This window comes from Aegilops tauschii, chromosome 2, assembly GCF_002575655.3.
Source record: "Aegilops tauschii subsp. strangulata cultivar AL8/78 chromosome 2, Aet v6.0, whole genome shotgun sequence".
Lineage (NCBI taxonomy): Eukaryota > Viridiplantae > Streptophyta > Magnoliopsida > Poales > Poaceae > Aegilops > Aegilops tauschii.
The window spans coordinates 389,992,865-390,009,994 of NC_053036.3; the positions used below are offsets into that span (position 1 = coordinate 389,992,865).

General features: G+C 46.7%; 1 protein-coding gene across 1 annotated transcript; it reads left to right on the forward strand.

The window, feature by feature from the left end:
• Positions 1-9,124: 9,124 nt before the first annotated feature.
• On the forward strand, positions 9,125-13,792 carry LOC109759597 (serine/threonine-protein kinase SAPK7). Its single transcript, XM_020318422.4, has 9 exons — positions 9,125-9,536; positions 9,672-9,746; positions 9,835-9,936; positions 10,011-10,064; positions 10,147-10,239; positions 10,510-10,602; positions 12,860-12,964; positions 13,048-13,146; positions 13,226-13,792. Exons 1-9 carry the CDS (start codon positions 9,417-9,419, stop codon positions 13,556-13,558), a joined length of 1,074 nt encoding a protein of 357 aa, XP_020174011.1. The 5' UTR covers positions 9,125-9,416; the 3' UTR covers positions 13,559-13,792.
• The last annotated feature ends 3,338 nt before the right edge of the window (positions 13,793-17,130 follow it).

Consider the following 17,130-nt stretch of genomic DNA (forward strand, 5'->3'; position numbering starts at 1 on the left):
GAGTCTGTCTACGGTTTTTGGCCCAGGCGTGATTATGCTTGTCACGTCCGACTAGATAGCCGGCGTCGCGCGTCGGGGCACGCCCCCGCGATCCGTAGATCGATCTGGTCTGGCCTGCTCTATTGTCCAGGTCCTGCCGCAGGTCATATGTATATCCCCGAGCTGTTATATCTCTACCTTTACGGTGAGGTAGTTCGGGCTGGTGTTCGGCTTGAGTTGCCGCTTTGTCCCGGACCCGTGGTGGTCGGTCAGCCACATTACACGCTGATGGTACGGGCTTAACTGCCTCGTCATCGAATTGAGGTAGCAATTTGCGCTTTGGGTAACTTTTGGTTGGGCGCTCGAGGCCGTATTCCTCGCTGCCAGGACATTAGTCCATATGTTGTTGAGCAGATCTTGATCAGCTTGAAGTTGCTGCTGCTTCTTTTTCAGGCTCCTTGCGGTGGAAATTAGCCGGCGCTTAAAGCGCTCCTGCTCGAGAGGTTCCTCAGGCATGATAAAGTCCTCGTCACCGAGGCTCACCTCGTCCTCGGAGAGTGGAAGATAATTACTATCTTCCGAGTCTTCGTTTACGGCCTGTTCATCAGGGCTAACACGCCCATCTTCCCGATCGTCATGCTCGAAGGTTGGCTCGACGGGGTCTTCTTGGTCTTCGGCACCGTCTGGAGTGTTGTTGTCTCCCGTGCCTATATTGCTGTCTTTTCCACGGCGTGACTTAGAGCGGCGCCGCTGACGTCGGCGTTTTGGCTGTATCTCAGGAGGTTTATCCTCGACTGGATTCTCTTTCTCATCATCGTTATTTTCTTTGGGTGTATCCACCATGTACACGTCATACGAAGAGGTGGTCGTCCAGCGTCCGGTAAACGACGGGTTTTAGGCATGTTCCTCTCCGGCATCATCGTCCATAGCATCGATGTCTTCGGAGTCGTAATCGAGCATGTCGGTTAAGTCCTCGATAGTGGCTATAAAGTGGATGGTGGGTGGGACGTAAAATTCCCTGCTCTTAGCCCCTAGTCCGGGCTGGACATAGTTCGGACGTTGCTCCTCTGTAATGATAAGGGATCGCATTAAGTCCATAGCCTTGCTTAAAGGCGAGGTTTGGCTAGAGAGAAGAGGGTCCGTGGTGTACAGCGGGAGGGAGACTCCTTGGCCGGACTCGCACGATGCTGACTCCGAGGGTTCGGAGCCAGTGCCTAGAGAAGGGTCCGGCTTCATGATGGTTGCCAGCGACACTACTTCCTCCGGCTCTCCTGTAATGGGCTTAGTGGCGATATGCTCCGTCTTCGGACCGCGCGATATGCTCCAGATCTAAGGCTAGAGCGGAGGTTGGGGTCGTGAATCCTTGGAAGATCAAGTCTCCTTAGATATCAGCGACATAGTCCAGATTTCCAAAACTAATCTGGTGACCTGGGGGATAGCTGTCGACTTGCTCTAGATGGCCAAGCGAGTTGGCCCGCAGTGCGAAGCCGCCGAACACAAAGATCTGGCCGGGGAGAAAAACTTCCCCCAGGACAGCATTGTTGTAGATGATTGATGGAGCCATCGAACCTCTTGACGACGATGCAGCGGAACTCTCAATGAAAGCACCAATGTCGGTGTCAAAACCGGCGGATCTCCGGTAGGGGGTCCCGAACTGTGCGTCTAAGGTCGATGGTAACAGGAGACGGGGGACACGATGTTTACCCAGGTTCGGGCCCTCTTGATGGAGGTAATACCCTACTTCCAGCTTGATTGATCTTGATGAATATGAGGATTACAAGGGTTGATCTACCACGAGATCGTAATGGCTAAACCCTAGATGTCTAGCCTGTATGATTGTGATTGCCTCTACGGACTAAACCCTCCGGTTTATATAGACACCGGAGGGGACTAGGGTCGTACAAAATCGGTTACAGAGAAAGGAATCTACATATTCGAACGCCAAGCTTGCCATCCATGCAAAGGAGTGTCCCATCCGGACACGGGAAGAAGTCTTCTGTCTTGTATCTTCATAGCCCATCAGTCCGGCCCATGTTACGTAGCCCGGACGCCCGAGGACCCCTTAATCCAGGACTCCCTCATGCTCCGCCATCGACATCATGATGATATTCTTCAGGGGCGTTAGTCCTCATTTTTCGTCCCTTTTGGTCATTCGATGACAAAGGGGGAGAAATTTGAGTTAGTCTTCAAGCGGGTCTCTTATATGGGCGTTTTTCGTTAAGTTACAACTCTTGCTTTTCTGAGGTGTTTGCTCTGATGAGTTGTAAACTTAAGTCCTATGGTACTCTGACTCTTTTGAACTGCTTTTCTGCATGCTTATTCCTCAAGTACCTTAATGCACACATGCCGAATTTGTCAGAGTCCATATTTCATCATGCATTTCAAATTCTTCATATCATATGTTAAATGCGTGTATGAATTACAAGATATAGGGGGAGATCTCCATGATTTTACTCTACAATGTGCATTTGCTATTCAAAGCAAATTCCACAAATATGGACATCTTCAGGGGGAGTTCTTCTATATCTTGCAATCAAAATCCTCAATATCAGTATTTACACTTCATATGTTTATCCCCGTTGAAAACTTAACCTATTTGTCATCAATCACCAAAAAGGGGGAGAATGTTAGTGCATCTAGTGCCCCTTAGTGATTTTGGTGTATTCAAGACTTATAGGTTAAGGGACTAATGTGTTTTTGAGTGTACACAGGTCTATAAGTCTATGAGGAGTTTGATATTTACGATGAAAGTCGACCCCTAAAAATGAATGTCTTCAGTTGAAGACTTTGGTTTTCTTGAAGACTTTGAAAGTGAGGAAATTGGTGTGACCTTGAAGACTTGATATTCATGCGAGGATTATGAAGCTTGAAGACTTCTATTTTCTTAGTTTCATTTTCTCTTTCTTGAGTCATAGGAAACACCGTACTATTAAAGGGGGTCGAGGTAAAACTAAGGAAACACTTTCCAAGTGATGCTCATCTCAAAATCCTACACCTACCCAATCCTTTCGAGTGAAGCCATTGGAAATCTCATACAGTTCAGTCAATTTATTCAGTGACAGAGATGAAGATCTTCTGGTCTCTGAGGATTTTGTTCTGACTGAGGAGTTAGGAATTCGCCAGTGTGGATTGCCTACAAGTGAGGAACATGATAGTCCTGATGAATTTGATACTCAAATTTCTGACCGTTGTTGTGCTACGCGCCAGCTGTCCCAAAATATCTACCCACCTAACGGTCATATCATTGAAGGGCATTTATGTCTTATCATGTCGGGCTACTCCCTAGGCTATAAATAGCCGCCCCCTACAACCACTAGTTGGTTGGATGCTCCGAGAGAAACTGACACTTGTCATTGAGAGCATCCCATCCTCCGAGGACTTTGAGCGAAAATCATTAGTGAGGAAAACCCAAACCCAAACACCTACAAACCCAAAGTGATTGAGCATCACTGTAGAGATTGTTCCTGTGTGGAACCGAAGCTTGTTACCTTTGAGGACTGTGCATCCTCCAGACGGTTAGGCGTCATGGTCTAGAGCATCCAAGAGGAAATTGTGGATCGCCGAGTGACCGAGTCTGTGAAGGTTTGGAAGTCACCTGAAGACTTACCACGAGTGATTGGGCGAGGTCTGTGTGATCTTAGCTCAAGGAGAATACGACGAGGGCTATGTGTCCTCAGGTTTAAATACCTAGCCGCTCCAACCAGACATACGACTGTCACAACAGTTGGAACTGGTATACCAAATCATCGTCTTCACCAAGCTACTGGTTCTATTTCCTCAACCCTTTCATTTCCTCGTTCATGTGTTGATGAAAGTGATCGTTACCGTTTAAAGACTTTGACTGAAGACTTTCTCAATTTCCTTAATCCTAATTCTTTAGTCACTTTGTCTTCAGCCTGCTTATCCTGTTTACACGCTACTTGTACTCTGTGTATGTTTCATTTCATCATGATGACTATGCTACTGCTCTGTTATGCATGCACCTGAGTACTTATTCCGCTGCAAGTAGTTCGTGACTTAGGAAATTCCTCAAGTTGAATTTCCTCGGTGACGAATTTGTAAAAATTGCCTATTCACCCCCCTCTAGTCGATATAACGCACTTTCACTTACCCATCTTGCTTATTATCTCAAGTGAGGGAACACTATTATACTCCATATCCTGAAGATTACAAGCATCAATGGTTTCATGAAATCCCTGCATTTGCCACTCTTGTCGTTCGTTTGCACCAAAATATTCCGTATCGTCCAGAATCTCATTGAAATCACCCACGCAAACGTACGACAGTTTGACCATGCATGTAGCTAGTTAAGTAAGGTCCAACTACTTGATCTTTCACTTCGACGCGATTTCCCATAAATCCCGTAAACCTCCAAACTTGCTGGCAAGTTCCTACACTCGTAATCGTAACATCAATGCACTAAAAAAACACCTCCGTGATGATATGTGTTTGTCACAATAGGTCACGTTTTTTTGTCATGCATGTACATCCATGACGATTTTATGACAGAATCAAGATTATCATACATATTTTGTCGTAGAAGTGTTCCATGACAATACTCAAATTATCATCATGGAAGTGTCCACTTCCATGACGATAAATGTCGCGTCATGAAAATGTTTTCATCAAGGGTAACCGACACATGGCATCCACCGTAATGGTCGCCGTTAAGCTATCAGGTCTAGTTTTGGACCCGATAACCTGTTAACAGCCCCAACCAATGGCGATTTTCCACGTCTAAAATTCTCATTCGTCGATGGTACCACGTGTCAGCTCGGCGTGGAGACAGATGTCAACCATCCAATGGACGGGAGTCACCAATGAAACGTGGACACATGGAACGGTCCAGTAGTGGCCTATTTAGGGTAAAAGGGCCAGCCCAGCAAAAGGTCCAGAAGATTTCTTCAGATACTAATGGACCGGCCCATTAACAGTCTGCCATGTTTCGGGCCAAATTGCAGCCCATATCAGATCCGGCCTATTAACATACTAGACAGATCATAGCACTACAAATACAAATGACACATATAGATTAGGCACAACTAAATCTTACCACTCACCTACATCTCCCATGCCAATCGGGGATTATTCATGCATCATAAGAGAGAAACCAATCACACCAGATATAAACCCATGAAAACCATATCGATAAACCATGAAGATCCACAATAAGATGAAATGGAATTCAAATAATCTTGATCTCCAGATGAGATTGAATAAAGTTACAATTGTTCTAACAACTTGGAACTCCTCTTACAATAGTGAAGGGTGAGATGATGATGGAGATGAAAGGACCAAAACTAAGAAGATCTCCGAAGGTTCTTCTGATATCCTCTTCTTCTGTTCTGGTTGTGGCGGCGGCGACTAGGGTTATCTTCTCTCCTGGGTCCCTTCACGAAAGTGTTTTGTATAGACGTGGTGGGGCTTTCAGCACCTCATATTACAGCTCATACGGGCGCTTGCGGTCGTACGGAAGGCCGTCTTTTGGTCTGCTGCGCCTGGTGGCTTGGCTCTCCATATGGATGTTGTTCCATTTGACTTGATTTTTAGTAATTCCCCTTGGTTTCCTTCCATCTATGATATTTCTTGCCAAACAATGGAGAAACGGATTTTTTTTCTCTCTTTCAAAGGATTAGCACTAGAAATAACCAACAAGTAACAAAGATTCGGTGAAAACCAAATAAGAATCACTCGAAAAGATCCGGTAAAAACCAAATAAGAAACACTCAAAAAATATCACAAATTCTTGAGCGATTAATATGTAGATGTGTATGAATTCCATGTGGGATAGGGTGGAGAAGAGGGTTCACCAAAACACTTAACAGATCTAAGGGAAACTCCAAAACGGATCACCAACACACACACCAAATGTCCATGAATACTTCCGGATCTATTCGTGGATATGAGTGGGGGAGCCAGCCATCCAACCAGAGTTACCAAATGTCTGCCCCTTTCCCTAAAATGGAATAAAACTAAAACAAAATGTCCTCCTATGGTCATTTGACAAATGCATCTAGATCAATAGCAATTCAACCATACATTTAAGTCCAAAAGTACGACATGTTCAACAAGTTTCTGAAATTCATCGATCCATAAAAGAACTGGCTGTCCGAACCAAAGACCACAATTTTGCACCCCTTGAAAGCGGCCTTCATCTGAAGCTTCCTCTTCTCGAGTTTGAACTTCATCATAGGCACATGTTGTTGATCCAGTTTCCATGCCCTGCATCAATCTGAATGGCTTTCCCTCAACCTCACATTCCAGGCTAGACAATGATGAGATCAATGAGTTTCAACATTGAGAAAATTAATGAAATAACCAACACATAGAGCACCAAGAAGCAAAACTTACGAGCTCTGTGAGTGACGTGCCCCTTGGCCACCTTATATGCAGTTGTGCATATGCACCGCAACATGTTCATGGTCTTTTGAATGGTGTGTCCTTGATAGATAGCGACTTTGCACTGCGAACGTGAATCACTTCCATGTTGTAGGGCGCGTAGTGCTTGTGCTCATGGAATCAAACATGCACACATTGCCAAAATGACCTGACATTTTGCTTCATGCCTTGAAACTCCACACTTATGTCCAACCACACCTCACACAACAATTCATCCTCCTTCACAGAGTACATTGTCATTGTGTTTGCTTCAAAGTAAACAACGAGAACATCAATTTTTTTGGCAATGGCATTGGGACGAATACTTGTCCAGCATGGTGTCCACCATATATGGTGTTTGCAGTGAGCGGAGGATACATAGGCTGCGACAGGATCCGGGGTGGAATTGTGGTGTAGTCCAAGGAGGGTAGGAGCATGGGTGGGATGTCGGAGGTCCAGCAAGGCCTGGGCTACGGCGGGGGTGGTACAATAGCGACGTTGGTCTCCGAGGGTGCGGATACAGAGCACAGTGAGAGAAGAGATTGAGGAAAAGGGCTTCTAGTGGGGGTATTTTGATGAGTCGAGGGTGTTGGAGTTTGACGTGGTAGACGTCGAGACGCCCCAATACTTCCAAGGCGCGGTTTCGATTTGGGTTGGATGACAAAAAACGTCCACAACATTTAATTCGAAGATTTCGAGGCAATATTTACGATCCACGTCGGAGTTGCCCTACTCCCTATAATAGAACATAGCCTCATGTCGATACGAGCATGGTGTAAGGGTATCTACAATCGAACGACCCATATCCGCCCAAAGGCTCGGGCAGCCTGCCCGAACATTGCCCGGACAGAAAAAAAACACCCAACCGGCTGCCCCAAACACAGCCCAAGCGTTCGAGCTAACATGCAAACTCCATACCCATCCCATATGTGGGTGGATATGGGATGCCCAGACGCGTCCACCACGTCGGATCCGGACCACGATGGCCCACCCGACCCCACATATATTCATCTCTATTTGCACTATGGACCAAACCCTAGTCATTCCAATCCCTCCGTCCCCAAACTCCTGCGCGGCGAAACTCTGGCCTTCTCGAGCGTGGCGGGCAACGAATCCGACTCCGAGATCTCCTATCCATCGACCGAGAACTTGCCCCACGGGGGGGGGGGGTGGTGGGGGGAGGAGGAGATGGTTGTCTGCATTGCTCTGCGCCGCTCCCGGGAGGAGTGGGCCCGACCGTGATCGGACTCGAGCCGGTGGGAATCCATTGTGTCCGCTCAAATGGCACTTGGATCCGTTGGGGCTAGTGGCTAGAGGCGCGTGACTACGGCCTCGCCGGAAGCGCTGACTACCGCCTGGCGGTGCAACCCCTTTGTTGGCGCATCGTCCCCACGCTTTCAGGCTTCGAGTCAAAGGTCAATGCCAACATGCCTCACGAACCATCCACGTCTATCGTGAGGCATGCCCTCCGTGTGAAGCACAGGGCGCGGGAGGCCACAGAGGCTGAGTCGAACACCGCCGCCGCCTGGCGCCGCAACCTTAGGTGGCCGCATTGGGCTTCGACCATGAGGCTGACCGGTCCATGTCTATCATGGTCCTCACCTCCACCGATGATGCCCAGGCGGAAGGTTTGAACGAGGAAAAATAGGGCATGGGAGACGGCAGCGCATCGTGTCCCATGCGGGACAACCCATGTCCCTTGTCCTACTATACCTTGCCGGCGACCAGACTTTCACTCCACGGGTCTCACGGCTGCCGGACAGGGACACGGACACCGCCGAAGATTTAGATTAGGTTTTGCCTTGCATGTAATTGTATGAGGATGAGGATTTGCAATTGCATACATGATGGTGGCATCCAATATTTAAGGTGTGACCTTTCACTATACATGGACACACACCGTGGACTTTTGGGTGTCGGATTTAGCCGCGCCCGCGTACCCCGCACCCGTGTTGAAATCCAGAGTCTCTCGTACGCTGCACCCGCGCGCACACCCACGGGATGCGCCCATGTGCCCACCGCCGCAAGGCCCCCAGCCTCCGTTCCGCTCGCCGATCCACCATCGGTAGGTTCACTGATGATTTCGCAGTTCCACCCACCCGCAGCACGTACAAGCCATCCCGACCCCATGACGCCGATGGTCAGACGGTAGAAGAAGACGGATACATCCCGCGTGCCGCGGATCCTTTTCTTGAAAGAAAGAGAAAATCATTCTCTTTCCCCTTCCACATCATCATCATCATAATCAGCGATGAAAGTTTTTCAGTCCCGAGAGAGGAGAAACGTGAAGAATGACGTCCGTTTTCCACAGTCCAAGCACGTTATTTCCGCCTGTTGCTGCTTGCGACCGCCTAGCGAGCAATTCATTTCAGTTGGGTATTGTGTTCCGCGTGACAACCAGATCTTGCCTGTCTGCCTGTAAGGCCAGCGCTTTGACTCTCGTCAGTTACTACTTACTCTAGTCGTAAAATAGACAGATTTAATTTACTTATTTTGCGGGTGGTCGTTTATTATTTGACCGCAACCGTTTCTAGTGCTTCAAAAGCAAGCAGGGCTCCCTTCAAAATCATCAAAAGAAAAAAAAATCAAGCAAAGGCAACGGGAGCCAGACTGTACTCGGTTCAGTAACCGCCAAATCAAGCAACACGGGGAGAAAGGAAAGCTCCCAATGCACACAAGGACCTCACTGTCAATTACAACAAATCAAAGGTCCAAACGACAATTAGTTCCGGAGAAAACAAATCATGAGCACGCCATGTCATGGCACATCATCATCATAATCTAATCACCAAATAAAACTAGTACTACTCCTCGGAGCAGCAGCGCTGCAGCAGTGGTATTAATTAATCGAACCCATCCCACCGGGGAAGAAGAAGAAGAAGAAGCAGCCTCTCCTTCTCCTTTAAGCTTCGAATCATCCTTCCCCCCTCCCTCCCTCCCACCTCATCTCGCCGCGACGAAGCTTCCAAAACCCCCAAAAGGATCCCCCAATCTTCGCCTCTGCCTCCGGCCCGATCAAGCTTTCTGCAGCGGTTGCCGCGCGACTCGGCCCGGGATCCATGGAGAGGTACGAGCTGCTCAAGGACATCGGCGCCGGCAACTTCGGCGTCGCGCGGCTGATGCGGAACAAGGAGACCAAGGAGCTCGTCGCCATGAAGTACATCCCACGGGGCCTCAAGGTGCGCTCGCCGCCGCCGGCCGGAGTCGGGCTCCCCTGTGATCCATCCCAGCATGGGCCGGCCCGGTCGAGTTTTTCCTTCCTGCCGCGAATTTAGTGACGGAGTGTCTTTTTGGGCGTTTCTTGGTGTTTGCAGATTGACGAGAATGTGGCGAGGGAGATCATAAACCACCGGTCGCTGCGGCACCCCAACATAATCCGATTCAAGGAGGTGGGCGAGGGAACGGGCAAGGCGCCGGGAGCAATCCTTTCCGGCTTCTCCGGCCGAAGAAGAGTATAACGGATTGATTCTTTTGCAGGTGGTGGTCACGCCGACGCACCTGGCGATTGTGATGGAGTACGCGGCCGGCGGCGAGCTCTTCGACCGGATCTGCAACGCCGGGAGGTTCAGCGAGGACGAGGTGAGGATCGGTCCATTGCCTGTCTCCATTTTCGGCGCCGGTTCGTGTAACCGACGGTTGCTTTGTCCCCGCAGGCCAGGTACTTCTTCCAGCAGCTCATCTGCGGCGTGAGCTACTGCCACTTCATGGTAAGAACAAGCAAACCGGTGCAATCCCTGATAAAAAAAATCCTAGATCATCAGATGGTATAAAATAGTCGTTGATCTGCAGCAAATTTGCCACCGGGACCTGAAGCTGGAGAACACTCTGCTGGACGGCAGCCCGGCGCCCCGCCTCAAGATCTGCGACTTCGGTTACTCAAAGGTAATAGTAATAAAAATAGTAACAACAATTATAAAAAGGAGGCATTTTCTGCGGGGGGTCAAAAGCTGCACTTCGCTTGGCTTTGCGGCCGGAAAGATCGGAGGATTCATCTCGCCTCCCGAAATGCAATTGGTTTCCTCTTCCTGCGCGAAACTGCTCGCGAAAGCAACGTCCCCTGCCATTGTTGACCCAAACAAGTTCGGCGCCACGCCAACGCCTTTTTTCCCGCTGCGGTGCACTGAACATGCTTCCCTTTTCTTCCTTTTGCAGTCGTCGTTGCTGCACTCGAAGCCCAAGTCGACGGTTGGAACGCCGGCGTACATCGCCCCGGAGGTGCTCTCCCGCCGGGAATACGACGGCAAGGTCAGTCGGTCGGTCTCCGGCTCTCTCTCTCTCTCTCTCTCCGCCGTTTTCTCTATTCTTCTGCCTCGTGACTCTGCTCATGGGCCCGCCGTGCGGTGGGTCCCGGAGGCAGTGGCGGTAGCGACCCACTTGTCCTAGCCCGTGAGCACGTGCCGCCTGCCGCTGCAGTACACGTACACGTAGCGTGGCTCTCGCTTCTCGAGGCCGCCAACCAGCAGCCCTTGTGAACTGGGTCCATGGGCCACAACACTCCATTCAGCGAGTGGGCCCGTGGGTTCATTCTGGCGTGGGTCTATAGGCTGGGTCCTTTCGGGCCAGCTAATCAGCTATCTCTGACTGGTGGATTCGGAATTTGTCCCTAGTTACAGATCTGCCTGCCTGTTACCGGGCAGACGCGCGCACTCCCACTGGGCGGTGGGCCCAACGCCACGCTGGCTCTGAGATAGTGTCCCTCGCTTGGCTTGCTGCCGCTGCTCATGTGGCAGGTGATTAGATTCCCGGTTAAATGTGGACAGTCCTTGTCGTGGCAGTCCTCCAAATTTATTTTTATTTTTGAAAGGCAGTGGATTTTGTTGAAAAACTCGGTCGAAAAAGCGAAAAGGTGAGAGATTATGCAAAGATATGTTGTTCTTTCTGTGTCTCATGACGTCGATTTGGACATTCACATTCTCATGATCGAAATTCACACATCATGCTCGATCGATGGCGATGCTCGCTCCAACCAGCGGTCCCTGCTTCTCATGCACGCCATCCAAATGCGAAAAGAGGGGAGGAAAGGTTTAGGTTGATCGGATTCAGACCGGTTTAAGTGGTCACGAGTTCTTTTTGTTTTTCCGCGAGAACATCAAGAGTTCGCGAGCTCGTGTGCGCCCTCTTGGTTTAATTTATTGTGGCCTGCAGTAAAGTTAGATTTCCTGGAGAAAGCATGTGATTCTGTGGATACAGATATTAGAATTAGATACCCTATTTCTGCACTTCATACTACGAAAGCTTGGAGCTGGGGACCGGGGTAGGGTTGTTTGTAATTTCAGTTGCGAAATGCAACTTCAGTGGGTGAAGAGACGGGAGCGTGATTATGTCTATAGGAGCATGCGTCAAAAGGAGTGATTTTACATCACTAGGGAATTAAAATGCTCAGACGGAGATAGGTCAGTTGAATGCATGTTTGTGACAAGCAAAAGCTCCATGAGGCAGACACACCCATGGGCACATCAGCTTGACAAATCGTTTGGTTTTTGTTGGACGTGTCATTTTTTTAGGCTCACTTCATACTTTATGTCCTTGTCTAAAACATTTTACCATCATGGTCCTAGTGCTACAGATACAGATTAGCCTTTTTTTTCTGAAACGAACAGATTAGCTAATTGAGGTTGTCACAAAGGTCCATCTGACCCAATCCTTTTCAAGTAGCCTTGCTAGACTGAACTTCTCGTTGGCGCTTTGTGGTCCTTTATAAATATTTCATTATCCATCTCTTTTTCTCTCGTTGTCCGATACTGCTATGATATCTTGTGAAGAATTTTCTGTACGACGGTTACTGTTTTTTTCTTCCCTCACTGTCCAACAAATCATATCAGACTGGTTACATCTTGGCTTTCCAGCTCTGCAAAATTAGTCGTGTTTGCTTGTCAAAGAGAAACAGTATGATGCGCTGGAGATCAGCATAGATATTCTATGGATAGCATAGCAACCAGTGCTACTTTATTGTTCGTTTCTAGGCCAACCCTTTTAAGATTGCAAAGTGTCATTGATTTCCCTAAACATATGGCGTCCACTTTTTCTGCAATAAAATATGTGCATTTTGTCTGCTTTCACATTAAATAATGGTGTTGTGTTTGTCTCGACCTACCTGATCTTCGGTTAGATTGTTTTGAAATTCGCTGATTGCCTTTGTGGAACCAAAGTTGCATCTAAATCATTTTGTTTGAAGTTCGTAAATATAATAGTTTTCTGTTACTTCCCCAAATAACAACTGCATAGAACACAACAGGTGTGATTACTATATGTAGCTCAAATCATTTCCAGCAGGGAAAAGATTTAAGTTCAATACAATTTTACAAACATGTAAACACAGCTGAATTTTGAGCACTTGAAGCTTTATGTACTATTTCTGCATTTATGATCGTACGTCTTAAATTGGTTATGTTCGAAATGTGCTTTCCTGCAAGCTGTTCTTGCCTTCTTGCCTTTCATTTATCTATATTTGTCTGTTAGTTTGTTATGTGTTCTAACATATTTGCATGTATTGATGGTTCAGACAGCCGATGTGTGGTCTTGTGGAGTGACCCTTTATGTGATGCTAGTCGGTGGTTACCCTTTCGAGGATCCTGATGACCCCAAGAACTTCAGAAAGACCATTGGGGTAGAAATTCCAAACCTTTTTTTGTGTGCTAAGCAGCGTCGGATTCAACTTTCTTATGGTTGGTCCATTTGTTCTTATCGCAGAGAATAATGTCAATCCAATACAAAATACCAGAGTACGTCCATGTATCCCAAGACTGCAAGCAACTCCTTGCCAGTATTTTCGTCGCAAACCCTGCAAAGGTACTTTTCGGATTAAACTCGGGTCAGCTCACTGGAGCGATTCATCGTCGGCTTATTCTTTTCTCAACCATCATTTCAGAGAATAACAATGAGGGAGATCAGGAACCACCCCTGGTTCTTGAAGAACTTGCCAAGAGAGCTCACGGAAGCTGCCCAAGCAATGTACTACAAGAGAGACAACAGCGCCCCGACCTACTCGGTCCAGTCCGTGGAGGAGATCATGAAGATCGTGGAGGAGGCGCAGAAACCGCCTCCTTCCACCACTCCGGTGGCGGGTTTCGGGTGGGCGGAGGAGGACGAGCAGGAGGATGGCAAGAAGCCAGAGGAGGAAGTGGAGGAGGAAGACGAGGAAGATGAGTATGAGAAGCAGTTGAATGAGGTCCGTGCCAGCGGTGAGTTCCACATCAGCTAGCTGATGGGGGTGCTTCACTGGCGTGAGAAGGCCACAGACCGGGGATAAAATTTGTCATATAGTTTGTAGTTTGTGGTTTTGTTCTTGAGTTTTTCTCTTTCATTCTTGTCTCCGATTCTGCAACAGTGTAAATTACCAAAGTGGTTCCGTCGCTGTCTTTACAATGACTGATTAAGCTAGCATTGCGGAAACATAATGTATGGAATAAATCATCTTATTGAGCATATTCTTGCACTTCTCTTTCCTGTTCTGAAGATCACAGCTGCACCCTGAGCTGTTTATTAATCTGGTCTACTAAATCGTGCTGGTACAATTATATGATCAGAGTGGTGCTACTAGCAGCTCCTTGTTGATGTCCATGTACTACTTCTGAATCCTGATGAGCAACTTCCCTCTCTAGCTTCAGAGATGACCCTGCAGATGTCTGCAGATATTTCCAAATGTATCATGTAGTGCTTTCACTGCAGATATTTGCAGATGCACACATGTGCTTGTGCGGTTTTGCGATTGTGACAAAGAAACTTATTTCAGAAAGAAAGAAGTACAAGAACAGATATCAACAACAAAATGAAAATGATGCTGTTATTAAACCACTGATGATTTTGCTAACTATAAAATTGCATAGACCAACAGTTCTCTCAGTAATCTGTTTAATATATGATCAACTTATCCCGCAAATCATCGCAAACAATCTAATCCCGCAAAAAGAAAGTTTCCACCAGTAAAATGAGTTTTTTCTTGTGTGGGTCATATTACCCTTCACTCTGACCATGGTATTCTCCAGCGGAAATAATAAGCAATTCAAGCAAGAAAGATCCGAGGGCTGATGTTAATGGCAAGAAATGCACATTTGCTGCCTTGCTGCGGAAAAACTGACGTGAATTAGCACGCTCTTAAAACAAGCATACAATAAGTATGGAAGACAACGATATGAGAGAAGGTTACTATTAAATTAAATCCTAGCTTAGGGCTTAGCCATACAACACGTCCAATCATAAAATGGAATGTGACTAGCATCTCACAAAATAGTCGCAAGTCAAGATACCACACACCCATGCTGTGCTGTAGCTAATTGAGCGCTTTGTTTCCATTTTATCTCAACAACTAGTAGCCTACTAGCTGCTGTTGTCTAATCAGATGGAGAAAGTACCTACCTGTCTTGGAAAAATTGGAAGACGTATGCAATTATAACTATGCCCATACGATCGACATTGATGGCGTTGTCAGTTAGGACGGAGAAATTGTTTCCTCTGTCATAGTGCTCACCCAGAGAGTGTGCATTAGGACCTACGCTTGGCTAAAAGAATAAATTCCACATTTCACCCCCTAAGATTCGCGTGTGGTACTTTTTCTTTACCCCATTTAGCAGAAATTGCTCAAAAATACCCCATTTAGGCAAGTTTCTTCCAGGTTTTACCATTTTTACTCTCTGCCAGCAGGTCTGTTCTTTTTAGAACAAAAATGCCGGGAGTGTCCGGCTTTAACGGGATAAAGCCCACAACATGCATAGTGCACATAACGAACCGAACAAGTACGAAAAAAGGTTTTAGAAATCCAGCCATAACTTACGGGGCAATCTGCCCGAACTAAGCACGCAGGCTAAAAAACATGCAAAAGTTGCAACTACCTTAAGAAGAAACAGGAGGGGACCTACCGATATTGTTGATATGCCGAATTCTGACCATCACCGTTTGCGGGCAATCAACGTCCTGTCGTCTCCCCAACGGAGCCGACTGTTGCAAAAATATGATACATTAGCTTGGTGCGACGAGAATACACCCTCAATGGTAATCTTGTTACGAATGTGCCAAAGCGACCAAAGCAATGCTCCAACACATCTCCACATTACGCGTTTTGAAGAGCCACGCAATGAAGATACTTGTAGGACCAAAAGTAGGTCTAGAGGGGGGGGGGGGGGTGATTAGACTACTTGACCAATAAAAACCTAATCTCTTTCCAATTTTAGTTCTTGGTAGATTTTAACAATTCTATCAAGTCTGCTAGCTACATGCAAGTCTAATATAGTGGCAGCGGAAAGTAAAGACTTTGCACATGAAAGTAGAGAAAGGGTTTCGAGATAGTCAAACGCAACGAAGACACAGTGATTTTTGGCGTGGTTCCGATAGGTGGTACTATCGTACGTCCATGTCAGTAGAGACTTCAACACAGAGAGGGTAATGGTTGAGTGAGTCCACGGAGGGCTTCACCGATGAAGGTTCCACGAAAAAGTAACCTTGTTTATGCCATCATGGCATACTTCACGAAGGACTAGCCTCAATTGGGGTAGATCTTCACAAAGTAGACGATCTTCTTGGTACAACTCCACAAGCTTGGAGGCTCCTAAGTGATACCTAACTAATCTAAGAGACACACTCTTCAAAAGGTTATAGGTGTTATTGTTGATGATAAACTCCTTGTCTTATGCTTCAAAAGATAGTCTCCTCGACACTCAAACACTCTCTCACAAATTTTAGCTATGTGGTAGGAGAGGTACTAGAGTGAAAAGCAACTTGGGAAGGCTAGAGATCAAGGATCTAAGGTTGAATTGGAATCATTTTTATCTCAACACAAGGGTAGGTGATTCTCTATCAGAAAACGAATATGAGAAGTGGTAGCTTCGAACTGGTTGCTCTCTTTGAGAGTTGGTGGAATGGGTGGGTATATATAGGCAATACCCAATATCCAACAGTTAGTATGCACTACTCGGTGGGACCGATTAGATCAAAAGGTCTGGACTTTAGGATTTTCGGTGAGACTGGATGAAATCTCTCGGTCGGACCGAGCTGAGATGACCTAAGCACTTTCCACACTTAGGTGCCACCGATCGAAACCATTCAAAAAATCTAAGATGTATGCAATTGGTAACAGAAGGTTGGCAAGTGCTCTTCAGTGGGACTGAAGGGCCAACTCGGTGTGACCGAGATGCTAGGGTTTAGGCAGTGGCTATGTCAAGTGTATCTTAGTGAGTCCGGCTAGATGAATATCGATGGGACCGATATAGACTTTATGGTTTTGGACATAGATGAATGTGAGAGTGTGACTAAGGATTTTGGAGCAATATCTCTAAGCACTTGAGCATCTGGATCATGATGAAAATGTCATCCCCTTTTAATAGTATTGTCTTTCCTATGGACTCAATGTAATCTTGGATCACTAAACTAAAAATGTAGAGTCTTGGAGCTTCGCCAACACATGTCCTTTGCATTTTGAGGGGTCCAAATTCACATCCCATTGCCATACCTAAATTGAATTTTCCTGAAATATTCTTTGAGTAGTCATTAGTTCAGTGATGTATATGTTGTTATGAATTACCAAAACCACCTAGGATTAGTTGCACTTTCAATCTCCCCTCTTTTGGTAATTGATGACAACATATAGATCAAAGCTTCGACATAAGATATAATCATGAATAACATCATCACTTTGAGAAGTATGTGATAAGCAAGAGCTCCCCCTAAATTTGTGCATTATTTAAATGTTGCGTTTGAATGCAAATGCACAATTGATTAGGATCGTGGGATAACTCTTATATGTCACACACATCTTGGTAGAGCACACAAAAGAATATGAAT

Excerpts from the sequence above, each read along its gene's own strand:
- LOC109759597 (XM_020318422.4), top strand. The coding sequence starts at position 9,417 with ATGGAGAGGTACGAGCTGCTCAAGGACATCGGCGCCGGCAACTTCGGC. Across the intron at positions 9,937-10,010 it reads GGAGGTTCAGCGAGGACGAG|GCCAGGTACTTCTTCCAGCA; the intron begins GTGAGGATCGGT and ends TTGTCCCCGCAG. Across the intron at positions 12,965-13,047 it reads ACTTCAGAAAGACCATTGGG|AGAATAATGTCAATCCAATA; the intron begins GTAGAAATTCCA and ends TTCTTATCGCAG.